This window comes from Loa loa, assembly GCF_000183805.2.
Source record: "Loa loa unplaced genomic scaffold supercont3.34, whole genome shotgun sequence".
In the NCBI taxonomy this organism is placed as follows: Eukaryota; Metazoa; Nematoda; class Chromadorea; order Rhabditida; family Onchocercidae; genus Loa; species Loa loa.
The window spans coordinates 324,618-344,777 of NW_018108214.1; the positions used below are offsets into that span (position 1 = coordinate 324,618).

The 20,160-nt window shown below is 34.3% G+C and overlaps 7 protein-coding genes across 7 annotated transcripts; 5 read left to right on the plus strand and 2 right to left on the minus strand.

Annotated features, from left to right (window-relative positions):
• Positions 1 to 198: 198 nt before the first annotated feature.
• LOAG_02043 (hypothetical protein) lies at positions 199 to 3,603 on the minus strand (the record flags this gene model as incomplete). Its single annotated transcript, XM_020445922.1, has 11 exons — positions 199 to 342; positions 414 to 533; positions 882 to 1,043; positions 1,128 to 1,309; positions 1,538 to 1,626; positions 1,918 to 2,098; positions 2,176 to 2,352; positions 2,566 to 2,668; positions 2,758 to 2,870; positions 3,036 to 3,102; positions 3,586 to 3,603. The coding sequence occupies 11 exons, from the start codon at positions 3,601 to 3,603 to the stop codon at positions 199 to 201; spliced, it is 1,356 nt and encodes a 451-aa protein (XP_020303675.1).
• A 1,318-nt stretch (positions 3,604 to 4,921) lies between these two features.
• Positions 4,922 to 6,372, plus strand: LOAG_02044 (hypothetical protein; the record flags this gene model as incomplete). Its single annotated transcript, XM_003137582.2, has 5 exons — positions 4,922 to 5,016; positions 5,284 to 5,431; positions 5,675 to 5,797; positions 6,038 to 6,100; positions 6,184 to 6,372. 5 exons carry the CDS (start codon positions 4,922 to 4,924, stop codon positions 6,370 to 6,372), a joined length of 618 nt encoding a protein of 205 aa, XP_003137630.2.
• A 925-nt stretch (positions 6,373 to 7,297) lies between these two features.
• LOAG_17023 (hypothetical protein) lies at positions 7,298 to 9,250 on the plus strand (the record flags this gene model as incomplete). Its single annotated transcript, XM_003137583.2, has 5 exons — positions 7,298 to 7,415; positions 7,641 to 7,846; positions 8,166 to 8,387; positions 8,689 to 8,824; positions 9,135 to 9,250. The coding sequence occupies 5 exons, from the start codon at positions 7,298 to 7,300 to the stop codon at positions 9,248 to 9,250; spliced, it is 798 nt and encodes a 265-aa protein (XP_003137631.2).
• A 95-nt stretch (positions 9,251 to 9,345) lies between these two features.
• LOAG_17024 (hypothetical protein) lies at positions 9,346 to 10,210 on the plus strand (the record flags this gene model as incomplete). Its single annotated transcript, XM_020449683.1, has 3 exons — positions 9,346 to 9,507; positions 9,808 to 10,014; positions 10,076 to 10,210. The coding sequence occupies 3 exons, from the start codon at positions 9,346 to 9,348 to the stop codon at positions 10,208 to 10,210; spliced, it is 504 nt and encodes a 167-aa protein (XP_020306772.1).
• Positions 10,211 to 11,875: 1,665 nt separating this feature from the next.
• LOAG_02046 (malate dehydrogenase) lies at positions 11,876 to 14,374 on the plus strand. Its single transcript, XM_003137584.2, has 7 exons — positions 11,876 to 11,982; positions 12,069 to 12,218; positions 12,345 to 12,435; positions 12,578 to 12,813; positions 12,931 to 13,107; positions 13,397 to 13,549; positions 13,802 to 14,374. The coding sequence occupies exons 1-7, from the start codon at positions 11,890 to 11,892 to the stop codon at positions 13,925 to 13,927; spliced, it is 1,026 nt and encodes a 341-aa protein (XP_003137632.1). The 5' UTR covers positions 11,876 to 11,889; the 3' UTR covers positions 13,928 to 14,374.
• A 771-nt stretch (positions 14,375 to 15,145) lies between these two features.
• Positions 15,146 to 18,357, plus strand: LOAG_02047 (hypothetical protein; the record flags this gene model as incomplete). Its single annotated transcript, XM_003137585.2, has 9 exons — positions 15,146 to 15,377; positions 15,460 to 15,595; positions 15,897 to 16,049; positions 16,218 to 16,290; positions 16,511 to 16,701; positions 17,143 to 17,340; positions 17,466 to 17,586; positions 17,699 to 17,853; positions 18,090 to 18,357. The coding sequence occupies 9 exons, from the start codon at positions 15,146 to 15,148 to the stop codon at positions 18,172 to 18,174; spliced, it is 1,344 nt and encodes a 447-aa protein (XP_003137633.1). The 3' UTR covers positions 18,175 to 18,357.
• A 364-nt stretch (positions 18,358 to 18,721) lies between these two features.
• Positions 18,722 to 19,553, minus strand: LOAG_02048 (hypothetical protein; the record flags this gene model as incomplete). The annotated part of the gene is made up of 2 exons (XM_003137586.1): positions 18,722 to 19,167; positions 19,511 to 19,553. 2 exons carry the CDS (start codon positions 19,551 to 19,553, stop codon positions 18,722 to 18,724), a joined length of 489 nt encoding a protein of 162 aa, XP_003137634.1.
• Between the last annotated feature and the right edge of the window lie 607 nt (positions 19,554 to 20,160).

Here is a 20,160-nt window from a genome sequence, read left to right on the forward strand (position 1 = left end):
CATATGACTATCTAGTAACTATATTAAAAAGCTCCATTTTGATATTTCGAAAAACATGCATCCTCCAATGTTATGGGTCGTGACCTCTGATCCCTTTGTTCCCATGATTTGTCAGTGATAATAACCTCATTAAGATCAGGATATTTATTGAAATGAAACGAGGTCACATAATTTTAAAAGCATGCTAATTATAATAATTTAAAGAGGATGAGGTATTTTCTTGACCGAAGTAATGAAACGTTTCAGCTTCAGTGCAGTTTCCATGAAATGTCCAACCTGATACCGACCATACTGCGACTGTTTATCATATTTTTCTGCCAAAGTTTCATTGCTTTTCGTTATCTGCAAGTGATCAGTAGTTCTTTGTAAGTTTTTAATTAGAAAGAAAGAATTGTTATGAATAAATAAAGGACCTGATCAGCAAGTAAGGAAAGTGCCATTCTCTTCGCGTACGGTAATGCTCCATACGGTGCACTGAACACTGATATCAGTGCTTTGAAACTCTCTTCAACAATAAGATCGTTGTTATTCTTCTGGAATTTGCTTTCATCCCAAATGGAAAAAATAAAATCTTTCAGCAAATTTGAAGTAAAAAAGGTTATATAGACGTTAATGAAGTAATCCACAAACTCAACAATAATATTTATATTTTTTTTTTTTGAAATATTTTGGTATCAATAAGTTATGCACACAACAGTAAAGATCAAGTTGCTTTTAAAATTGAGCAATATTATTTCTAAGTATATTTATGATTGTTTAAATTGAAATCCTACAAGTGTTACAACCAGTTAGATGAATTACGATGGAAAGTTGTACTTGCAATCAAACTCATTGGTTTTTTCTTAAATTGAAAGGAAGTAAGATTAAGAAAAAAACAGGACCTTTTCGATTTGAAGAAGATTTTGAACAATCAATTTCTGCCATTGCATAAAAATATTGATTAATTGCTCACGATCAATCAACAGCGACAGAACACGACCTACTCTTGCGAAACCATCAAATTTCGGCAACATTATTTCACCCGTATACAAATAAGTGAGCAACTGAAGTGATTCTTGATTTAGGAATTAATGAAAGTTATTTTAAAGTTTGAAAGATAATGAGCTATAATTTCAAAATGAACTAACAAATTTCATGTCATTATCCGTTAAGTATGGAAAAATAATACGATCTTCAGCATCGATCACGAGTAGTTGGTCAGTTGGAAGTGAGTATTTCTGTCTTAGAATACCTTCTAGCATGAATGACCGTCGTTTAAGAATGTTCTGATGGACATGATAAGACGTTGCATCATTGTTCGCACCACTTCCTGCAAATATTATAGTTTGCTAATTTTTGTTAATAAATGAATCCAAATACATAATTAACTCTTAATCAAATACAACACTTTATTTATCAATTATTTTATATTCTTAACTTTCGTTCCAATGGATTCCGGGAATATTTTGACAACAGATTCTACCTGATACTAATATCTTTTCTAAACTATGGTAAGAGTGTCCATTTCTCTGACCAAGATCTGGTAATGCTTATTTACCTCTTGTAAAAACAAAATCTGAATCGCGATTTGGCTCACATGCCAGCACTGCTTCTAGCAAATCATAATTTTCAGGATTCATCGATGTCCTAACAATTGAAAAAGCTTCAGTCAGTTAAAAATTGTGCTTAAGCGCAAAACCATCTTCACCTATTTCTTCGAAAATTCCAACTTTTCTACCTGTACTTCTTCTCCTCCTCTCAATTTGCAAATTTTTATCCATTGCTTGATTGAAGCTTGTCTTGCCGTAAATAAACAATTGAGCAGATTAAATGTGAAGAAATTTGCAAAAGATTTACATTTGCAAAAAAAAAAAAAATATAACAAAAGTAATACAAAAAGTAACAAAATAATAAGTTTCAGCAATAAAAAGGACATACTTTATGGGTAGTGTAACAGAAGATTCAATAAGCTCTTCAATATTAAAGTAATTCTTATGAATATTCATCGAAATATGTAAAACAATAAATTCATGATTCTCGATCAGTTCGTGTAAAATTGATCGGTTTATCAGATTACAGCAGATGAAACCAGTACCATGAGGACTTTCGACCAGTTCTTCTGAAGCTCAATTTTTTGGCAATTTTTTGGCTTCTGAATTCATTTCTTCACATTCACCATTCCAATGAAATACTTACCTTCAATAATTGCTTCTAAAATTCCGTTTTTTTTCACACCAAGAGTAACACGGACATTAGATGCAGGTGGTGGCTTTTGATTGTTTGGTGAATTATTGCCAAATGCTCCTCGTGGCGCTTTTTTCCCCGGATTTGCTGTAGGTCCAAGACTTCTCAACAGCAATGAGAAACATTCATCTGTTGTTTGTATGGAAATTAATAAAGAATTGAAAAATGTATGACAACAATTTTGCCTCTGTTAAAACACTTTTAGCATAATTTGTTCTACAGCTGAAATATTTCCGATTATTCTGGTTATGTGAAATGCTGACTGAGGAATCTGATTGATACAAAATGACTGTTTCAAAGACGGCTAAATGTTTATATTTCATTATAGTATACAATTTATACTTTTTTCAAGCGTTAATTTGTAGCCGTAATTCCACCAAACATGCCGGTGATAGACAATCATCGGGACGAAAGATTGCAACGAACTGCCTACTTCAATTACAGCCTGCAAAATAGATTAAGATCAGCAAAGAATTTCCCAAGTTTTAGTTAATTTTCGTAAATTGATTAGTCTGTATGTTATTAGCTTCCTACCTGTATGCTTTTTCGATGAAGTCGGAAATTATGTTGAAATTGAATACTGCTAAATTCCACATCGCCAAATTCATCCAGACCAATGCTATTTTCGAAATAATTTGGAAGAATATCTGGAAATGTCAGAAGCAAAAGTCAAATGATGGTTTCAAATAAATTTGTATAATTTATAGCCGCTCTTAAATTAATTAAGGCTTAAAAGCGTTCTACAAATACTGCAACAGCATTAGAAGGAAACAAATGTAGGATTACTGATAGAAATAAATTCGGAAACAAACCTTCATCATGATGAACATGCAACCATGATTTTTCTTCATTGCAGTATGCGACAATAGATTTGTCAATCTATATAGAAAAAGCATGAAGTTTGCGTCGTTGCTTAGAATAGCAAAGAATATTTGAAGCAGCTATGAGTAAATTATGATTTTACTTCTAACCAATACTCAAAAGGGTTTTGAATGCAATACTTGACGTACATATTGAATTCCTTGTTTGAAATATATTAATGATATGTTTATTATAAGAGAAGAATCGGTTGTTTTTAATAAATCAAAAAAAAAAAACATTCATCTTTAAATCACTTTAACGGAAATGACATAATGCATAAAACTATATGTTGATGCTCGCCAACATGCTGTTATTAGGACAAAAACCATTCATTGATTATTTTGTTTTTAAAATGTACTACTCTCGAAATAAAACCACCAGAAAACATCATATCGCGATCCGTTCCGGATGTCTAACCTCATCCGCATTTAGACCTAGATTTTCCAAACATTTAGATTAACTTTAATGTCGTTTAAATCCAGAATCTCTAAAAAAAAATACCTTTGTCGCTTCTGTCATCACAGCTTTTTGACGATTCACTACACGTCAAAATAGAATGCCCTCGTCTGAAGCTAGGGCAAATAAAATTATGAATATTTATATGCGTTTAAGTTCTTGAACAATCGTCTATATCAGCCTTCATATTCTTACATTTATAATTTGAATTTCATAGCTATGCAAATTTTTAATCCACTTAAATTCGTTTCATTTTTGAAATCCCACTTGTTGCAACCGATATTACAGGAAATGAAAGAAGTGATGCTCATGACACTCACTTATAACTTCACTTGCTTAGTCATACGAGGAAGTTTAATGTTTCAAATGTAACAAATCCGTTGCGGAATAGCTTCAAATACGAACCATCAATATTGCACTATCTGATAAAAACTTCAAAATTATCAGTAATTATACTCATTTCCTGTTTAATTTATTAATTGGTTGCATTTATGTACTTCATATAAATGTATATTATTCCGCCCAACGCTTCATCTACAAGTTGAACCAATAGCAATAAATGGTATATTTACATCGATATAATCACATAATTTGATTGATTATTAGAAAAGGTAATAAGATAATACTGATCTAAACAAATAGTTTATGCTTATTTCAAGCAAAATAATTGATATAAATGTTGTAAAAATCCGCTTAGAATACCTTGATGACACTTCCTTGTCATCATCGGCCAGAATGAACTGCACCGAAGACAATAAATTAATGATTAAATAGTAAAGAAATTTATGGAAGCTGAAAACAATTTAGAAGCAATATAAGCGTACTACTTCATTAATGATATGTAGAAAAAAAAAAGACAAAGTTTGCTTTTTTCTATGAACTGCCCGAAAGTCAAGGTATAATGGAAAATATGGCGCAACTCTGATATCGGAACACGCGATGGTAATGCTTAAAACTACAATTCAGATGGTCCTATGTCCTCTGACATTGTGTCTAATAAATGAATACGTGAATAATAACAGATGATGTGTCACATTTATGTTAATGAAAAGATGATATCAAAATTATGTAAATATATTGGAAGTTGTTAAAGATATGGTAAAATGAATGAAATTTTATTGTAAGTTTTCACTACGTACATAAGGCAGTTGGAAATTTAAACTTTATCTCTCTTGCTTTGAGGGAAATCCCTGGTTACTAACCAAAGTTAAGAGATTGTGCAACCAACAGATTTGTCCCATTGAAGTATCCTTGCTGCTCCAAGGCTGACAACAAACTTCAGCTTCCGAAACTTGACATATCATCTAGACGTAACTTTTGATACACCTATTTCCCAGGCCATTTGTTGATATAGAAAAAGGAAAAAAAAAACAAGGCAAACATGATCGATGAAACAATGCTCGCTCATCAAATCTTCAGCTTGGCCGCCATTACAGTTTTTATTCTGATCGCTATCATACAATGCACCAAGAAAAAGTTTTCGTTTCTTCATATTCACTGACAAAGTTAAGTAAGAAGCAGAGAAGTAATTAACACAGAGACGCAGTCACAAGTTTACAGTCGATACTTACTGGAATAATTAAGTTTGGAATAGAGATTTCCTTTTTAGCGAAATTCCCAGGACAATCAGAAATTCTAACCAACCACCGTTTAGAACTTCTCACTTTAACTACTACTGACCTCCTTATGGTCAAGAAATGACACATTAGAGTATTAAAAAAAAATTTTTTTCACTGAATTCAGAGTCAATAATACAGCAATTCCTACTGGTCAGCCACAAGCAGTACCAGCAGTTTTACCACCAATGGATGAACAGAAGACGCAATCTATGATCGAGGAAAGTGAAGGCGAAAAAAAGAAAGGAGAAGAGAAGAAAGAGTCTGCAAAGGAAGTAAATCATTTTATTTGTAATCATTGTAAAATTCAATATGAATACATCGATGGGCTATTTACTTATCAGAAGAAGGCAATGTGCTACAATCATAAATGTATGCAAAATTCTTTTTACTTATTCCCCAATGCCAATAAAGCCCGCATCATCTAGAGAGTATGAATTTTTATGATAATTAAAATCATTTCAGCAGAACTGAAAGTATTAAAATATTTGATTGTTAATGAAAGTTTCAAATTTCAGGCTGAGGAAAAGAGGGAGTCGAAGAAAGAGAGTTCAAAGAAAGAAGACTCAAAGAAAGAAAGCTCAAAGAAAGAGGGTTCAAAGAAGGAGGGATCCATACAAGAAGCAAGGATTACAGCGAAAGTTAGTATCATTGCATCTGATTTAACTTTGAATTTGAGAGTGGTCACATATATTTGGGTTTAAGTTGAACTACGATGGAATTGCAAAGAATGAGTGTTAAATTGTGGTGACAATGATTCAGATGGACAGGTGAAGTAACGTAGGAACAGATCATCTCAATCAACCAAAAAAGAGATGATTCCATCCATGATACATTAGCATTGTGGGATTGAACTTATCACTGATAAATTGTCGTTGCAGACTCAACAAAGTGACCAAAAGATCCTAAATGAGATGAAAGTGATGGTAACACAAGAAGTGCCGGTAAATGAGGAAAAAGAGGAAGGGAAAAAAAGTCAAGAAAAGAGGGAGGGTGATGGGGAAGAAAAGAAGGAAGAAAAAAAAAGGGAGGCGACGAGAAAGAGGAGAAGGCGGAAGAAGATAAGAAGGATGAAAAGAAAGAAGAGAAGGAAGAAAAGAAAGAAGAAGACAAAAAGGAGGGAGAAACAGATAGAAAGGAGGAAGAGACGGACAAAAAGGAGGGAGAGACGGATAAAAAGAAGCTAAATCGGATAAGAAGGAAAATGATACGGTAAGTCTGTGATACACATATATAAAGGTGTATGTGTGTGTGTTATGTGCACATGTCCATCAAATTATAATTTTCTTCATAAGTGTTTCATAGTGGAGGAGACAAAGGAAGCGAGGAAAGTAGATGGAATTATGGGTGGCTTGGGATAGTTCCGGAAGTGTAAACACTTTGATTAAGCTCTACTGAAGAGTTGGTTGCCTTGTCAATTAAGCCTTCAAACCTTATGGATTTATCTTGGACGTTTGAGTGATTGAATTCAGTGCTTTAATTTTTTTTAATGAATGATTAAAAAGGAAATTTTTCAGGACAAGAAGGAAGGGGGAGGTGAGGTTGAAAGTGAAACAATGAAATGATAGAAATGGAAGTAAACGGGACGATTCGTGGATATTGTACTGATTTCATAGTCATTTGATCCTTCCATCTAAAGAATCATGGATTTGCTGAATCTATCAAATATCATATACAAAATGCTCATTTAAATGCAGTTCATGGCACAAATTCGAGATACATAACAGTGGTAAGATAGGGAAGGGTGAGAAGAGCGATAATATTTGGAAAGCAGGGAGAAAAAATGTCAAAATTCTATCAAAATAACTCGTTACATTGTCATACCATGTGTCACGCTATCGTAAAATATGCGGAAAAGGTGTAAGATGTCCTTATATGTATTCTCTGCCTCATATCCTTTTGCATGCATCGATAACAAAAAGGATTGTTAACTTTTCAATCGGATCAATATTCTGCTAAACTGAAATGATTAACATCGGTTGTACGGTATATAAAATACAGTTTGATAAGGTTGATGTTATTTCTCTAGTTATATTCATGCTTTGTGCGGTAGAGTCACTTGAATCATTAAGCTTTTTAAGGATTACACATTAATTACCAAGTATTACATTGAATAGTACGTTATCCATACTCAAAGGAAAATGGGTAATCAGGTGACTAGGCCGGATAGAAAAGGAGTAACGATGCCACAACATGCCCTAATGAAAATTGCGCGCAAACCGCAGCGAGGTCAAGATACAGCCAATAAATTGCCACAAGGTGCTGAATAATAATTCATACCCCATTAGAAATTTTTCACTAAATAATGTCATTGACTTGACTCAGTGCTAATAATTGGAAATTAAATCAATCAATAATAAAAATTCTTATTTGATATACCTTTGACTAAGTTATTAAGTTTATTACAGTAAGACCTGTTATCAACAAAGAAGCAGCTTATAAAACAAAAACAGTAGTATTCAGCTTTTGGAAGTATCACTTCAGTAATGCCACGAAGATATTGTTATCTAAAATTCTTACGAATGAGTCGTATAAAAGATTATCTGTTGTTGGAAAAAGAGTTCATTCAACGTCAAGGGAAACGTGGATCAATCAGTGAACAACAGAAGAAGGAACGTAAAACTGTGAATGCATTACGTGGCTCACCTATTGCACTTGCTCGAATTCATGAGCTTTTCCTCGATGAAAAGGTTCATATGGAAATTGAAATAAGGTAGACAGATGATAAAACTTGAGGAAGAGAATAGGAATATGAAAATTTCAAAAGGAATTTTTTTTTTTGAAGACAAGCAAATTTTTCTGTCCCTATAATCACAAGGAGTACTGCATCAGTTCTTTCATCACCATTTACAAAAATACCAGAATGACGACAACACGGATAACAGAAAAATGGTCATAGCTAAATATTTCAATGGTTTATGCAATAACTCAGCATAATGCTTAATTTTTATGTTTTTCTTAATTTGATTAAAACTGTTCTTCCATTCAAATAGTTTCTCATAACTGCAGCATGCTGTAGTGGTTATCGAAGGTAATAAACGGGAATGGTACATACCGATATTATCCATCGTTGACAAAGATCTAATTCGGATTGGTGCATTGGTTATGGTAAAAGCACAAGGATCCTTGAAAAATGTTCCTATTGCAGTGGTTGGAGTATTGCATGACAGCGTTGATGCTTCTAATTCGATCATCAATAAACTTGAAAGAGCACCCAAAGAATCTTTCAGTGTCAGTTTGACATTTAAGTTCGAAGTCTGTAATGGCGAAAACTAGCAAAGTTTATTTACTAGTTTTCCGTCAGATTTTGAAACACTAACGAAATACGAAATAAAATCTTGAAATGTTCAAGACAAAATCTTGAAGAGAAACACTGGTCATATCTTCAAGCTATGTATATAATGCTTAAAAAATGCAAAGGTAGTATATTTCCAAACATTATATCCTGGAGAAGATAGTTCAAAAGGATTACATAATACATAATACGTATGCTTTTTATGTTAAAAAAAATGTACACTTCTAAGAAATCCAGGATATTGGAGGATTGGAAGAACAGATTCAGGAAATCAAAGAAACTGTCGAGTTACCTCTTGTTCATCCGGAATATTATGAAGAAATGGGTATTACAGCGCCAAAAGGTGTCATTTTGTTCGGCGAGCCGGGAACAGGTTGTTTTCATCGATATTTTTTGAAGGAAATAAGAGAAATACTTCCGGTAAATTGAAACTTACAATATAACAACAGCTTCTTAACAGTCTTTAGAAGGCCAGTAATAAAAAAAGATCTCCATAATCAGCAACAAATTACTGAATAGATAGCATTACTGATACACGAAATCTTTGGAACGTTTTTCAACCACTCACAGAACGCCTATCATGCTGAAATGATCAATGATAGATTCAATATTCGTATACCAAATCAGTTTAAGTTCCCATTAGCGAAAAAGGAGATCTCGAAGAGTGGTTATTCATTTTTCAGGAAAAACTTTGCTAGCTAAAGCGGTAGCACACAGTACATCGGCGACGTTCATCAGGGTTACTGGTGCTGATCTGATCCAGAAAAATAGCGGCGATGGCTCCAAATTAGTACGGTAAGTTAACTTGCCCACAAGAAAAAATCAACGCACGAAATAACGTCTCACGACATGTCAAGAGTCTCATAATAATATTCTTTCCGAGAATTATTCCGGATGGCCAGGGAATCAGCTCCATGCATCATATTTATCGATGAAATTGATGCAGTTGGTACGAAACGATACGATACGACTTGCGGTGGTGAACGAGAAGTTCAGCGAACAATGCTAGAGCTGCTGAATCAACTTGATGGATTCGAAAGCCGCGGTGATGTCAAGGTAATCTATTCGTGAACCTGCTATAGGTTGAGTTTTAATTTACGATTTTAATTTTACATTAATGAAGAGCAAGAAGTCGGTGACAATTGAGTGCAATGTAAAAGATCGGAGTGTAGTTGCATGTTTGAAATGTGCACTTTCCAACACTTCCATGAAATTAATCCTATAAAATTGGACTTCCAAATGCTCCCTTCCAAATCAAAGTATTGTTTGAGTATTAGTCTTAATGTTAAGTGCAAGATGCATGAAAATAATGTTCATTATTGGTCAAAAAAAATGATGAGCCCCTTCTCTAATCAGATAATAATGGCAACAAATCGAATTGATGTGTTGGATCCGGCGCTCATCCGGCCAGGCCGTATTGATCGTAAAATAGAATTACCGAAACCAGATGAAAAAACAAAGCTCAAAATTTTCCAAATACACACAGCAGGAATGAAAATTGCAGCTAATGTTAAATTCGAAAAATACGCCTCAGAATTATCACTTTCCGGAGCGGATTGTAAGGTATCCAGTATCTCATTTCATTATTCGGTTGTTTTCATTTGCGAAAATCTATAGTTTTTAGGCGATCTGTACAGAAGCCGGAATGTTTGCACTTCGTGCACGAAGAAAGTTTGTGTGTCTGGAAGATTTCGATAAGGCTATGGAACGAGTCATTATGCAGAAGAAAAATGAAGCACCAGAGGAATTTTTCATGTGATTTTCATTAAAATTTTCAGATGTCACTTGATTGATTGCCTGATTCAAATTATGGGAAGAGCAAAAATGATTGTTTTTTAAATTATTAATTTCATCCCACTGAGGATGCATATTTAACAAATTAACAAGCATATTAATATGCATACACGCAAGTTAACAATGGATATTAAATTTAAATTTGACACATATATGTCATATACACATATATAGTATATATATAGGTGACCTTGTATATATATAGGTGACCTTCATGTGATGTGTGATCGTTTTTATATGGCAAATAACAACGTCAGCCAAAGGTATTACGCCTTAATTAATTGGTTCTCTTCCATGTCTTCGTGTAATGCATCACATTGCAAAAAAAATGGACAGAATACTGTTGCCTAAGTTATTCACTTCATAAAGGATTAAGATGAAAGAGGCAGATGGATAATGATCCTTAGAGATAAAGTAATGTGACCATCGGTAGACCTACAGTGCACCAAAGTACTTTCCTCCCGAAATTTCATGTGCGATCTTCCTTGAAACATTTAAGACCACTCAGTAAACAGCATGTTTTGTGCGATTAATGGGGACGACAATTTACATAAGCTAATATTAAAGCTAATTTCGTTAAGAAATAGAATGAAGGTCAGCGCCATGTGTTATCGTTGGTCGGAGACCACTAATCAGCGTTGTAAATCATTAAAGTTTATCACTAATTGTGCGGATTATCATTCTGTTCTCAATATGGAAATGGAAATAAAGTCATCTTTTTCTTTGGATCAAATTATTGGACGGACAAAGAACAATCGACCTAAACTGAAATGATTAGTGAGGACCAGAAGTATATTAGTTGTGTCTCATTGCATTCATCTCTTAAAACTTCCACTCTTCTTCACCTCGATCAGAGCTATCGATCGATATCGATCTCACTATGCACAACAGTACGAGGCAAAACAACAAGTTGAGGAAACGGAACTTGCACACGACCAATTACTAATTAACACAGACATATCCCACCGAATGAATACTTGCCATCCATTTCATCAAAGTGACATATAACATTTGATTCTTCTGACTGCGCGGTTTTTGTCCGGTGTTTGTTGTTATCATTTATGTCACTTTTTTGTACGCTTATGGAAATCAGTTTGGTGCTGGTTACAGCTGACGGTTTACCATTACATTTGGGAGAAGGAGTATTGCTGTTGTCATCAGTGACCGAAGACTTTGGATCTTTCTTCATTATATAAGCAATCAGTGATGACCAGTTATTATAACTGATTTTCTTTTTCCAATTAAAAAATACCAGTTCTTTTCCTCCTTGATAAAGCTGCACAGTGAACTGTGCAGCATTTTTAGAAAAGTCATGTAGTGTAACAGTTACATCGATTGTCGTTTATTCCTTCCTATGCATCGCTTAAAGACTTTTGACTCAAGCACATAGTTTGCTTTATTGTCAAGTTAGCAGCTTATATCACACTGAACATTGATTTGTCTATGATTCGCCCATCCCAATGTTCACTGAACTAAATCTATTGTTTTTACTGAACTTGGAAGTTTCACATCCCATTTTGCTCAACATATCCTTTACTATATTAATTATTGTTTCTAATTTTTATGTAAATGCGACTTTGTATCTGCGGCCGAGTATACTTTGTCATTTTGCAAATCAATCACATTTCTATTTCAGCTGTAAAAATGACAGCTATTGGAAGGATGTCAACAGTCTTGGAGCCATTAATGAAGAATTTGCAGATGTGCAGTCAACGTTTAAGTAGTTCTGCACCTAAAGTAAGGTTTTAATTATGACCGGGTAAGAAGTGGAAAGCAAACTATAGCGAAAGCACTTTTAATTTTGGCAGGAACTCAATTTACAGATTGCTTTGTTGGGTGCTGCTGGTGGTATTGGACAGCCACTTGGCTTACTGCTAAAAATGAATAAGCATGTAGCAAATTTGGCATTGTACGATATCAAAGATACGCCAGGTGTGGCCGCGGATCTGTCACATATTGACACTAGAGCTCACGTACTTCTTTTATGCTAATTATTAGATATTAAGTAATTTCACGTTGTTTTTTTCTTGAAGTTCTGTTATCGGTCACGCTGTTCGCAATAATTGTGTAACTTCTTGCAGTCAAAGTTCAGGCTTCAGGTCACAGGATATACTGGTGCAAATGAACTGGATAAAGCTTTAAAGGGTGCTGATATTGTAGTGATACCCGCTGGTCTACCAAGGAAACCAGGTTCTTCAATTTCGATCTTTTTGATTTTTTTTAAAGCGGAAATTTTATGGTACAAAACTAACATAGATTTCTTATTCTATCCTTCACTGCCAATTTTGTTAGTAGCATTTTTAAATAGGTAGTGGAAGTCTGCTACTTCCAGGCATGAGTCGTGATGATCTATTCAATACGAACGCTAGCATTGTACGAGACTTAAGTGAAGCAGCCGCCAAATATTGTCCAAAAGCTTTCGTTGCAATCATTACAAATCCTGTTAACTCAACAGTTCCAATTGCTTGTGAAATTTTCAAAAAACACGGTGTATTTGACCCGCGACGCATATTTGGTGTCACAACACTCGATGTTGTACGATCAGCAGCGTTTGTTGCAGAAGCCAAAGTATTTTCATACTTCATTGTTGTTGCAGGGTTCTCAAAAATATTTATGGGATACGCACTTTTTCATATAACCGTCATATAGCATTGCTACCAGTTTTGTGTTTTATTTTTTTTTCAGAATCTAGATGCTGAGCAAACAAACATACCCGTGATTGGTGGTCATTCTGGTATTACTATCATTCCGCTTCTTTCGCAAGCGAAACCGTTCTGTAAGTTCTCGGATGATGAAGTGAAGAAGTTGACAGAACGAATCCAAAATGCTGGAACGGAAGTTGTGAAAGCAAAGGCTGGAGCTGTAAGTTAGAGATTCTTGATTTCATTGAGTGAATGAATTTCCGATACTCTTCATTAAAGATAGAGTCATCATTGATCTTCACTTACTTGCGCTATTCTACCTTTCGTTATTTACTTTCATGTAAATGCTTCGTGCTGCTAATATAAGATCAGACTGAATGAGGATTGATACACAAAGAAGGTTATGTTTCAAGAAATAAACTTTTCTGATATGATTCACCAGTAATTGAACTTTTAGTATGTTCTTTGATATGTAGCATCGTAGAATTATACTTATCAGAAATGTCTAGGGATCAGCTACGCTTTCAATGGCTTTGGCAGCTTCGAAATTTGTAGAAAATTTGTTGAAAGGTCTCAGAGGTGAGAAATCCGTTCAGTGCGCATATGTAGCTTCGGATATGTGCAACGGCGTGGACTACTTTGCAACACCATTGGAATTTGGTGTAGGTTCCTCGTTTTGCATAATTTCAAAAGAAAAGTTCTCATTTTTCCTCAAAGTAAACTGTTTTATCGATTTATATGTTTGCTTATTTTATTTGTTCAACGACTTTCAGCTGTTTTTCTTTCTTAATCGATTTACTTAATTTTATAAATTTAACAGTATCTCTCGCTGGTTATTGTGAGGATTGACCCTCGGTTTCAGCTTGAGAACTGATATTTTACTGCAGAATTTTAATTTAGTTTGACTTTTTCAGAAAAACGGAGTTGAGAAGATTCTTGGAATAGGCGAGCTTAGCGCATACGAACAGGGCCTTGTCGATGCTGCCATTCCAGAACTGAAGAAAAATATTTCGAAGGGTAAAAAATTTGTGAGTGGCTAAATTATTGCTAGATAAGGATGATCCGATTATTACGGAATCTGCTGCTAAGCTGCATTTACTCGGCATAAAACAAGTCATGTTTTCTTCAAGGGATAGCCCAAATTTAGTACGAATTTCTGTTTAGGTTTCAATTTTAAGTAAGGAATTCTGTTCGATTATTTCATAATGTACGATTTTGAGGTATTGTCTTCTTCCTTGCGTTCTTCAGTTTTCGAAGCTCTGTTCATCTGTAAAATTGGTCATCTTTATTGTTTTCCTCATCATCTTTTTTACCAGTTTATTCATGTTATTTTTTTTATAGATTTTTATAGCTGTCAGTTAAGGGTTGTTAAAATTTTTTTTACTTTTGCTAATATTATTATATATTGCTGCTAATATTGTATACCGATAATATGCTTATATATTGGCATGGGAATTTATCTCGCTTTCAGATGTCATATTTATCACATGTTCGTAAATATGCTACCATTCAGATCCTCATTGTTCAATAAAGAAGTACAGAGAACTAAGTTTTTTTTTTTGTTCATGGAGTTATCAAGTTCAGCAAATATCGAGTGACGCCAAGTGAGGATAATCAAAATTATGTATTCTCTTGCGTCTCTTTTCTCTTTTACCTTGTTATACCGATCCCGTGTAATTACATGGTAGAATTTCCAAAATTTCCGCTTAGTGCTTCTAAATATCCTAAAGCTACGGTTTAACCATTAGCCGATTCTCTTTTGATGAGTGGAAATGGAGCTTACCCTTACAGCTTTCTCGGGATCACTTAAAACGTTTGTTAGTCACGTTCCCGATCTTCTCTGTCCAGGAAAAAAATCTGAACGGTTTTCAGAGTCAGTCAAACACGATGCTGAGTTAGTTGGTTACTTGTACTTCGAATAAGAGTACGGGAGTTCAGCAGTAAGCAAACTAATCCAGTTTCAACTGCAGCTGTGTACATTTACTGTTGACACAAACTTGTTGTCGCTAAGAGAAAATGGTGAGAAAAGAGAGGGACATAATAAATGGTTTAGAAGAGTCTGGATGGGTGGGTGGATAAAGTACTCGGAATAAGCAATATGAACTTTTCCGTAGAATATATAAGCATGACTACAAATTTCTAATAGTTTGGTTTTCACAGGTTTTGCTTCTGTTTATCAAAACTTTTCTGTGTTTTCAGAGTTAGCAACAAATGTAAATATTTTTCATTGTTAATAATTTAGATACACAACAGAAACTATGTTTAATCGCAGTTGTGGTTCGGTGCTATTAGGAATCAGTAGACAGCGCATAGCTTTTCCTCGTATTCGGCGATCCTTCGATACTTCAAATGATGGTAATGCTGGTTCGCAAACTGAAAGCCTGCAAAGATCTAAGACATCCGATAAAAATATATCAATTAGGCAAGAATCAAAAAATATGGCCCCCAAGGCAACAACAAATGAGAATTTGAAACCAGAAGACATACGAAGTAATTTTTTCTTTTTTTTTGGATTTTTATCCATTGTTTTACTATGAACCGATTGTAAACTACTTACTAACTTATTTTACAGAAAAATTGTTGGAGGTCAAGCGGAAAAAAGAGTGGAAAAAACCGAAACCAAATGAAGTGGCTACGGAAGAAATCTTGGCAGCTGTCAATTCCGTAGTTAAGGACCTTCATCACAGTGGTATTTCTGATAAACGAAAGTAAGCGCGTTTTGCGTGCTTAGAAAACTTGAGTCGTCTCATATCATTCCTTCAGATAATAAAAGTTAGTGAAGGGATTGATTAAAATCTTAGAAGACCTTTATTGTATTGTCCTTAAAGTCATGTTGCGACATATTACAACTTAAGTTTGTGACAGTATGCAGTGTTTTTTATATATTTTTTTAAGCAGTTTTTTTTCTTGCGAATTATTGTGAGGAAAAATGAGCTTGTTTTGAAGAAAATGTGCCAATGTTGAGCTTAAAAAATTTAATTTTGTAATACGAGGAGATTTTTTTCTCAGAACGAGAAATGAACTGATTGGAAAGTTGATAGAATATGAAAAAGAAAAATTTGAAGCGGCAACCAGTGCGCAATACAGTGAATTGTTATCCGATAGAGCTTTCGCCACTTTTCTGGAAAGCCTCAAGGAAGAAAAAAATAGGCCTCCACCAAGGTATTTCTTTTTCTTTTTCTTCTCCGAATAATTTTAGTGTTCCGAAACTCTTCATTAGTCGTGAAGTACCTATGGTAATCATTTTCTCGGCGCTAATAGCAAAGGTATTTCTGTTTTAGTAGGCATGAGCTTTTTTTCAAGTAATGTTAACAAAGCGTATTGATTTAGTGCTGTGGAAAAGCGACAAATGCGCCAAGGCCTATTACTACTGAAGCGTGAAATATTTTATCAAGCTCTTCAGGTGACAGTGCACCTTTCATTTGCTTCAGTCATCAGTTTTCTAAATCTTCTGGATTTCCAAAGATCCGGATTAAAACCTTCATTTTTCTATTCCATTTCAAAAAAGTTTTCAGATAACTAAATAAATGTTAACTTATCTCAGTAAAAGTTAGTGAAGGGATTGTTAGAATCTTAGAAGGCCTTTTTTTTAGTTTTGGAAAATGTAAGTTTTTGGTTTTCAGTCGGGTCACAAAGCAGAGGATGCTCGTAGAATTGCGGAACGTGCAGTGAAAATTGCTGAACAAAAGGTAGTTGGAAAAAACGAAATTCTAATGCAAAATTATACAGAAATGCAAAAAAAGAATATGTTGGAAGAAATCGAACAGACTGAAAGAGAAAGTGCTTTTTATAATATTGCACTACAGTTAGCAAGGTATTTATTTTTTATCTTTATGATAACATTTTTCAATTGATTGTTTTTTTTTTTAAAAAGCAGTAACATTAATTGAAAAATGAAAATTTACCTTATTTGGAGTATCAAGTTTTGTCGACGGTTAGAGCATTAGAAAAAATTTCTCGTTCTTATCCACAGAAAGGCATCATAGAAAAGCGAAATTGGGTTCGCGTAACCCTAAATTTTGTTTGCCATTTTGAAAGCATTACATACACTTGAAAGCGTCACATCTGTTTAAATATATTATATATATTGTTTTGATACGGTGACTTTGTATAGGTGGTCAGTAATACTATAGATTATCTGAAAAATATTTGTACTCTTATTTCAGTTTTTTAATTTCTCCAGGTGGTGTTGTAATTTTTAAGGAATTCTCATAGGTAAAAGGACCCATATTCAAATTCATGTTTAACTTTTTAGCAAAATGCTTTATCCGGATGATCTATCATCAGAGGAATCTCATATAGCGCTTTCCAACGTTATTCATCCTGATTGTCGCGTAGAGAATATATTCAAGAATATCGATAACAAGTTGAACATTTTTAAAATAGCGGATATACCAAAATTGAAAGATGACTCAATGAAGCAGTGGTGTGAATGGGATAAAAATGCTGCAGCGTATGCGTTTTGCTTTTAATTTTTTTAACAATTTGAAGAAGCTTTCTTGTTTTTCTTTTTTCTCACATAACCTGGATTGGAATATCGAATCTTGTCTTTCGATATTTTTTGCAGTTTGTGTTCAGGATCTGGAACTCTTCCTTCGGTCCGGCTAATGCTTTCGAAGAAATGATTGAGCTAACAGAGCAGGGGAAGATGTGGCCTTATCCAATCGATAATGAATATCAGATTGGTGAAGAAGAAGATGTAATCATTCTTTTTTGCTTTTTAAAGCATAGAGACCACTTTGCTGTTGTTTTCTGAGTGATTCCCTTCAAATTAACTGTTTTTTTAGAAAGTGAATTTAATAAAATTCTAGGTCGATTTTTACGACCACATATTTCTGGATAAATATCTCGCCCAGTACAATTTGCCGGAAGAAGGGCCCGTCACACAGTTCATGGAACTAGTTTGTGTAGGATTGTCCAAAAACCCTTATATGTCTGTTAAGAAAAAGCATGCACATCTTGATTGGTAACTTTCCATGTCTTAATTTAAATTCAATACAATTTTTCCACTTTTATCACGATCACAAAATCCACCGTAAATGTTGTTTCCTATTAGAAGCTATTTCTTCGATCTAATTATGTAGTATTTTTGTCTGACTGTAATGCGTAATTGCGAGACACGACTTATTTAATAGACTTTTTTGTTTCATTATCTGCTATTTTTTTATTGTAAATTGATATCTTTGCTTTTTAATGTTATAGGTTTGCGAACTATTTCAAAGAGAAAGCCGAAGAAATTAAGCGGATCCAAGAAAGCGCTGGCGTGTTGGTGGAAGGTTCGATCTGAATTTTTATTTCGTTCTTCCTGAATAATTTCGATTCGAAGTATAGTTAAACATTTAAAGATCCGCTTGTTTTAAGTCCTGGATATGTGACACTGTCGACACGGCCCTTTGACTTTTTTCAGAATTGTTTTTTTTGATGCGTGATTTTGTTTTATTTGGTATGTATGCATTTTTGTAATGCTGGGAAACTGATAAACTCTTGTCACATTTCTTTGTATAATTCCTGATGCTATTTTCCCTTGCGTGTGGGATATTTATGCAATTTGTTTCATCAACAATGAACAACAATGAAATGCTGTTATTATTAGCTCACGTACCATTGCGTGGTATCTTTTTTTTATTCGTCAGTGAATGACCATGATCACTAAATGAATGTTTCTATCAAATTACACTTCCAAATTTGCAAGATTGTGAAATATTACTAGTTTATGGAGAAAACAGTTGGAAAAGTCTTTCTGAGGTTTGCAATTTCCCTATCACTTATCATTACTCTCGTACTCCCGAGTTTTTTGAAAACCACGAGAATAAAAACGAGAAGGGAGTGTAAGTTTACATCAATATAGTAGTAGTAGTTGTTGTAGTAGTTGTAGTAGTTGTAGTTGTAGTTGTAGTTGTAGTTGTAGTTGTAGTTGTAGTTGTAGTAGTAGTAGTAGTAGTAGTAGTAGTAGTAGTAGTAGTAGCAGTAGTAGTAGTAGTAGTAGTAGTAGTAGTAGTAGTAGTAGTATAGTAGTAGTAGTAGTATAGTAGTAGTAGTAGTATAGTAGTAAATAATAGTAAATAATAATATGATAATATAATAATAGTAATAATATTGTTATAATAATAATAAAATAACAACAATAAATGATAGGGTGGTGGTGACGGTTGATGACGATGGGCGGGATGGTACTCGATCAGGGTCAGTCTTCGGCCCGCTTCCACGCATTGTGAGTGTCCTTTGTTGTCAAAGTAATATAAGGCGATGCATGAGTATGTGCGGCTTCCTCTTCCTTCATCTTAACCACCATCTTTCCATCTTTACATTTAAACGGAGTGTAGTAGTAATTGATGCTGCTGTTGATGGTAGTATATATGGTATGATATAGTGACATGGTACTATACCATCTCTCATTCTCATTTCTCGCTCTTTGCTGTTTGAAAGAATTGAAAGTGATCCAGTTTCTTCTCGTATTGTTGTTAAAGAGAGCAGGAGAATGATGGGCTGAGGCCATCTCATGTTGACCAGTGACCTGACCTATCTCTCCACCGCTCTTCAATACATGTATGATGACAACTTGACTCCCACAACTTATGGATAACAGCCGACCGAAGAGACAACAACAGCGCACGCTCACACACTCTCGTCATATCGATCCCATCTGAACTGCTTCCATTCGGTCATTACACTTCTCTATGTCCATTTGAAGTAAGTTACTGAAGCGCAACAGTGATTTATTGTCCTTTTCACTTTTATTGGTCACTGTCTGCCGTTAACTTCTTGTTATTTCTCATTCAAAATTATGGAAAAGAATGATGCAATTTTCGAACAATAATTGGCTTTAATTAATTAACATAGATGAAGGAGTAAATGTAGTAGTAGCCATCTTACTAATTTATTTCATTGTTTTAACACACACACACACACACACACACATATATATATATACACACACACATACACACATACACACATGCACTCATATGTACAAACACAAAACACCCACAGACACGTACTCGTCTTCCTACATAGTTGAAATCACAAATTTATCTTCCCAATGGTCACAGAAAAAGGGTTAAATGGTGACTTCAAAATGTTCTTCCAGTTAGTTACATTCCTTGAAATCAGTTTTGATTGAAGATATCTTTTCGTGTAATTTGTATGTATTCAATGTGTGTACCAAAAACCATATGGTAATATCCATCCATCCATCCCATCTTTTCTGCTTTTGCTCCTCTGTTGAACGATTCATAAGTGGTTTTGTGTGCGACTGACTGAATAAGTGCGTTAT

Excerpts from the sequence above, each read along its gene's own strand:
- LOAG_02046 (XM_003137584.2), top strand. The coding sequence starts at position 11,890 with ATGACAGCTATTGGAAGGATGTCAACAGTCTTGGAGCCATTAATGAAG. Across the intron at positions 12,436-12,577 it reads TGGTCTACCAAGGAAACCAG|GCATGAGTCGTGATGATCTA; the intron begins GTTCTTCAATTT and ends TGCTACTTCCAG. Across the intron at positions 13,550-13,801 it reads CAACACCATTGGAATTTGGT|AAAAACGGAGTTGAGAAGAT; the intron begins GTAGGTTCCTCG and ends TGACTTTTTCAG.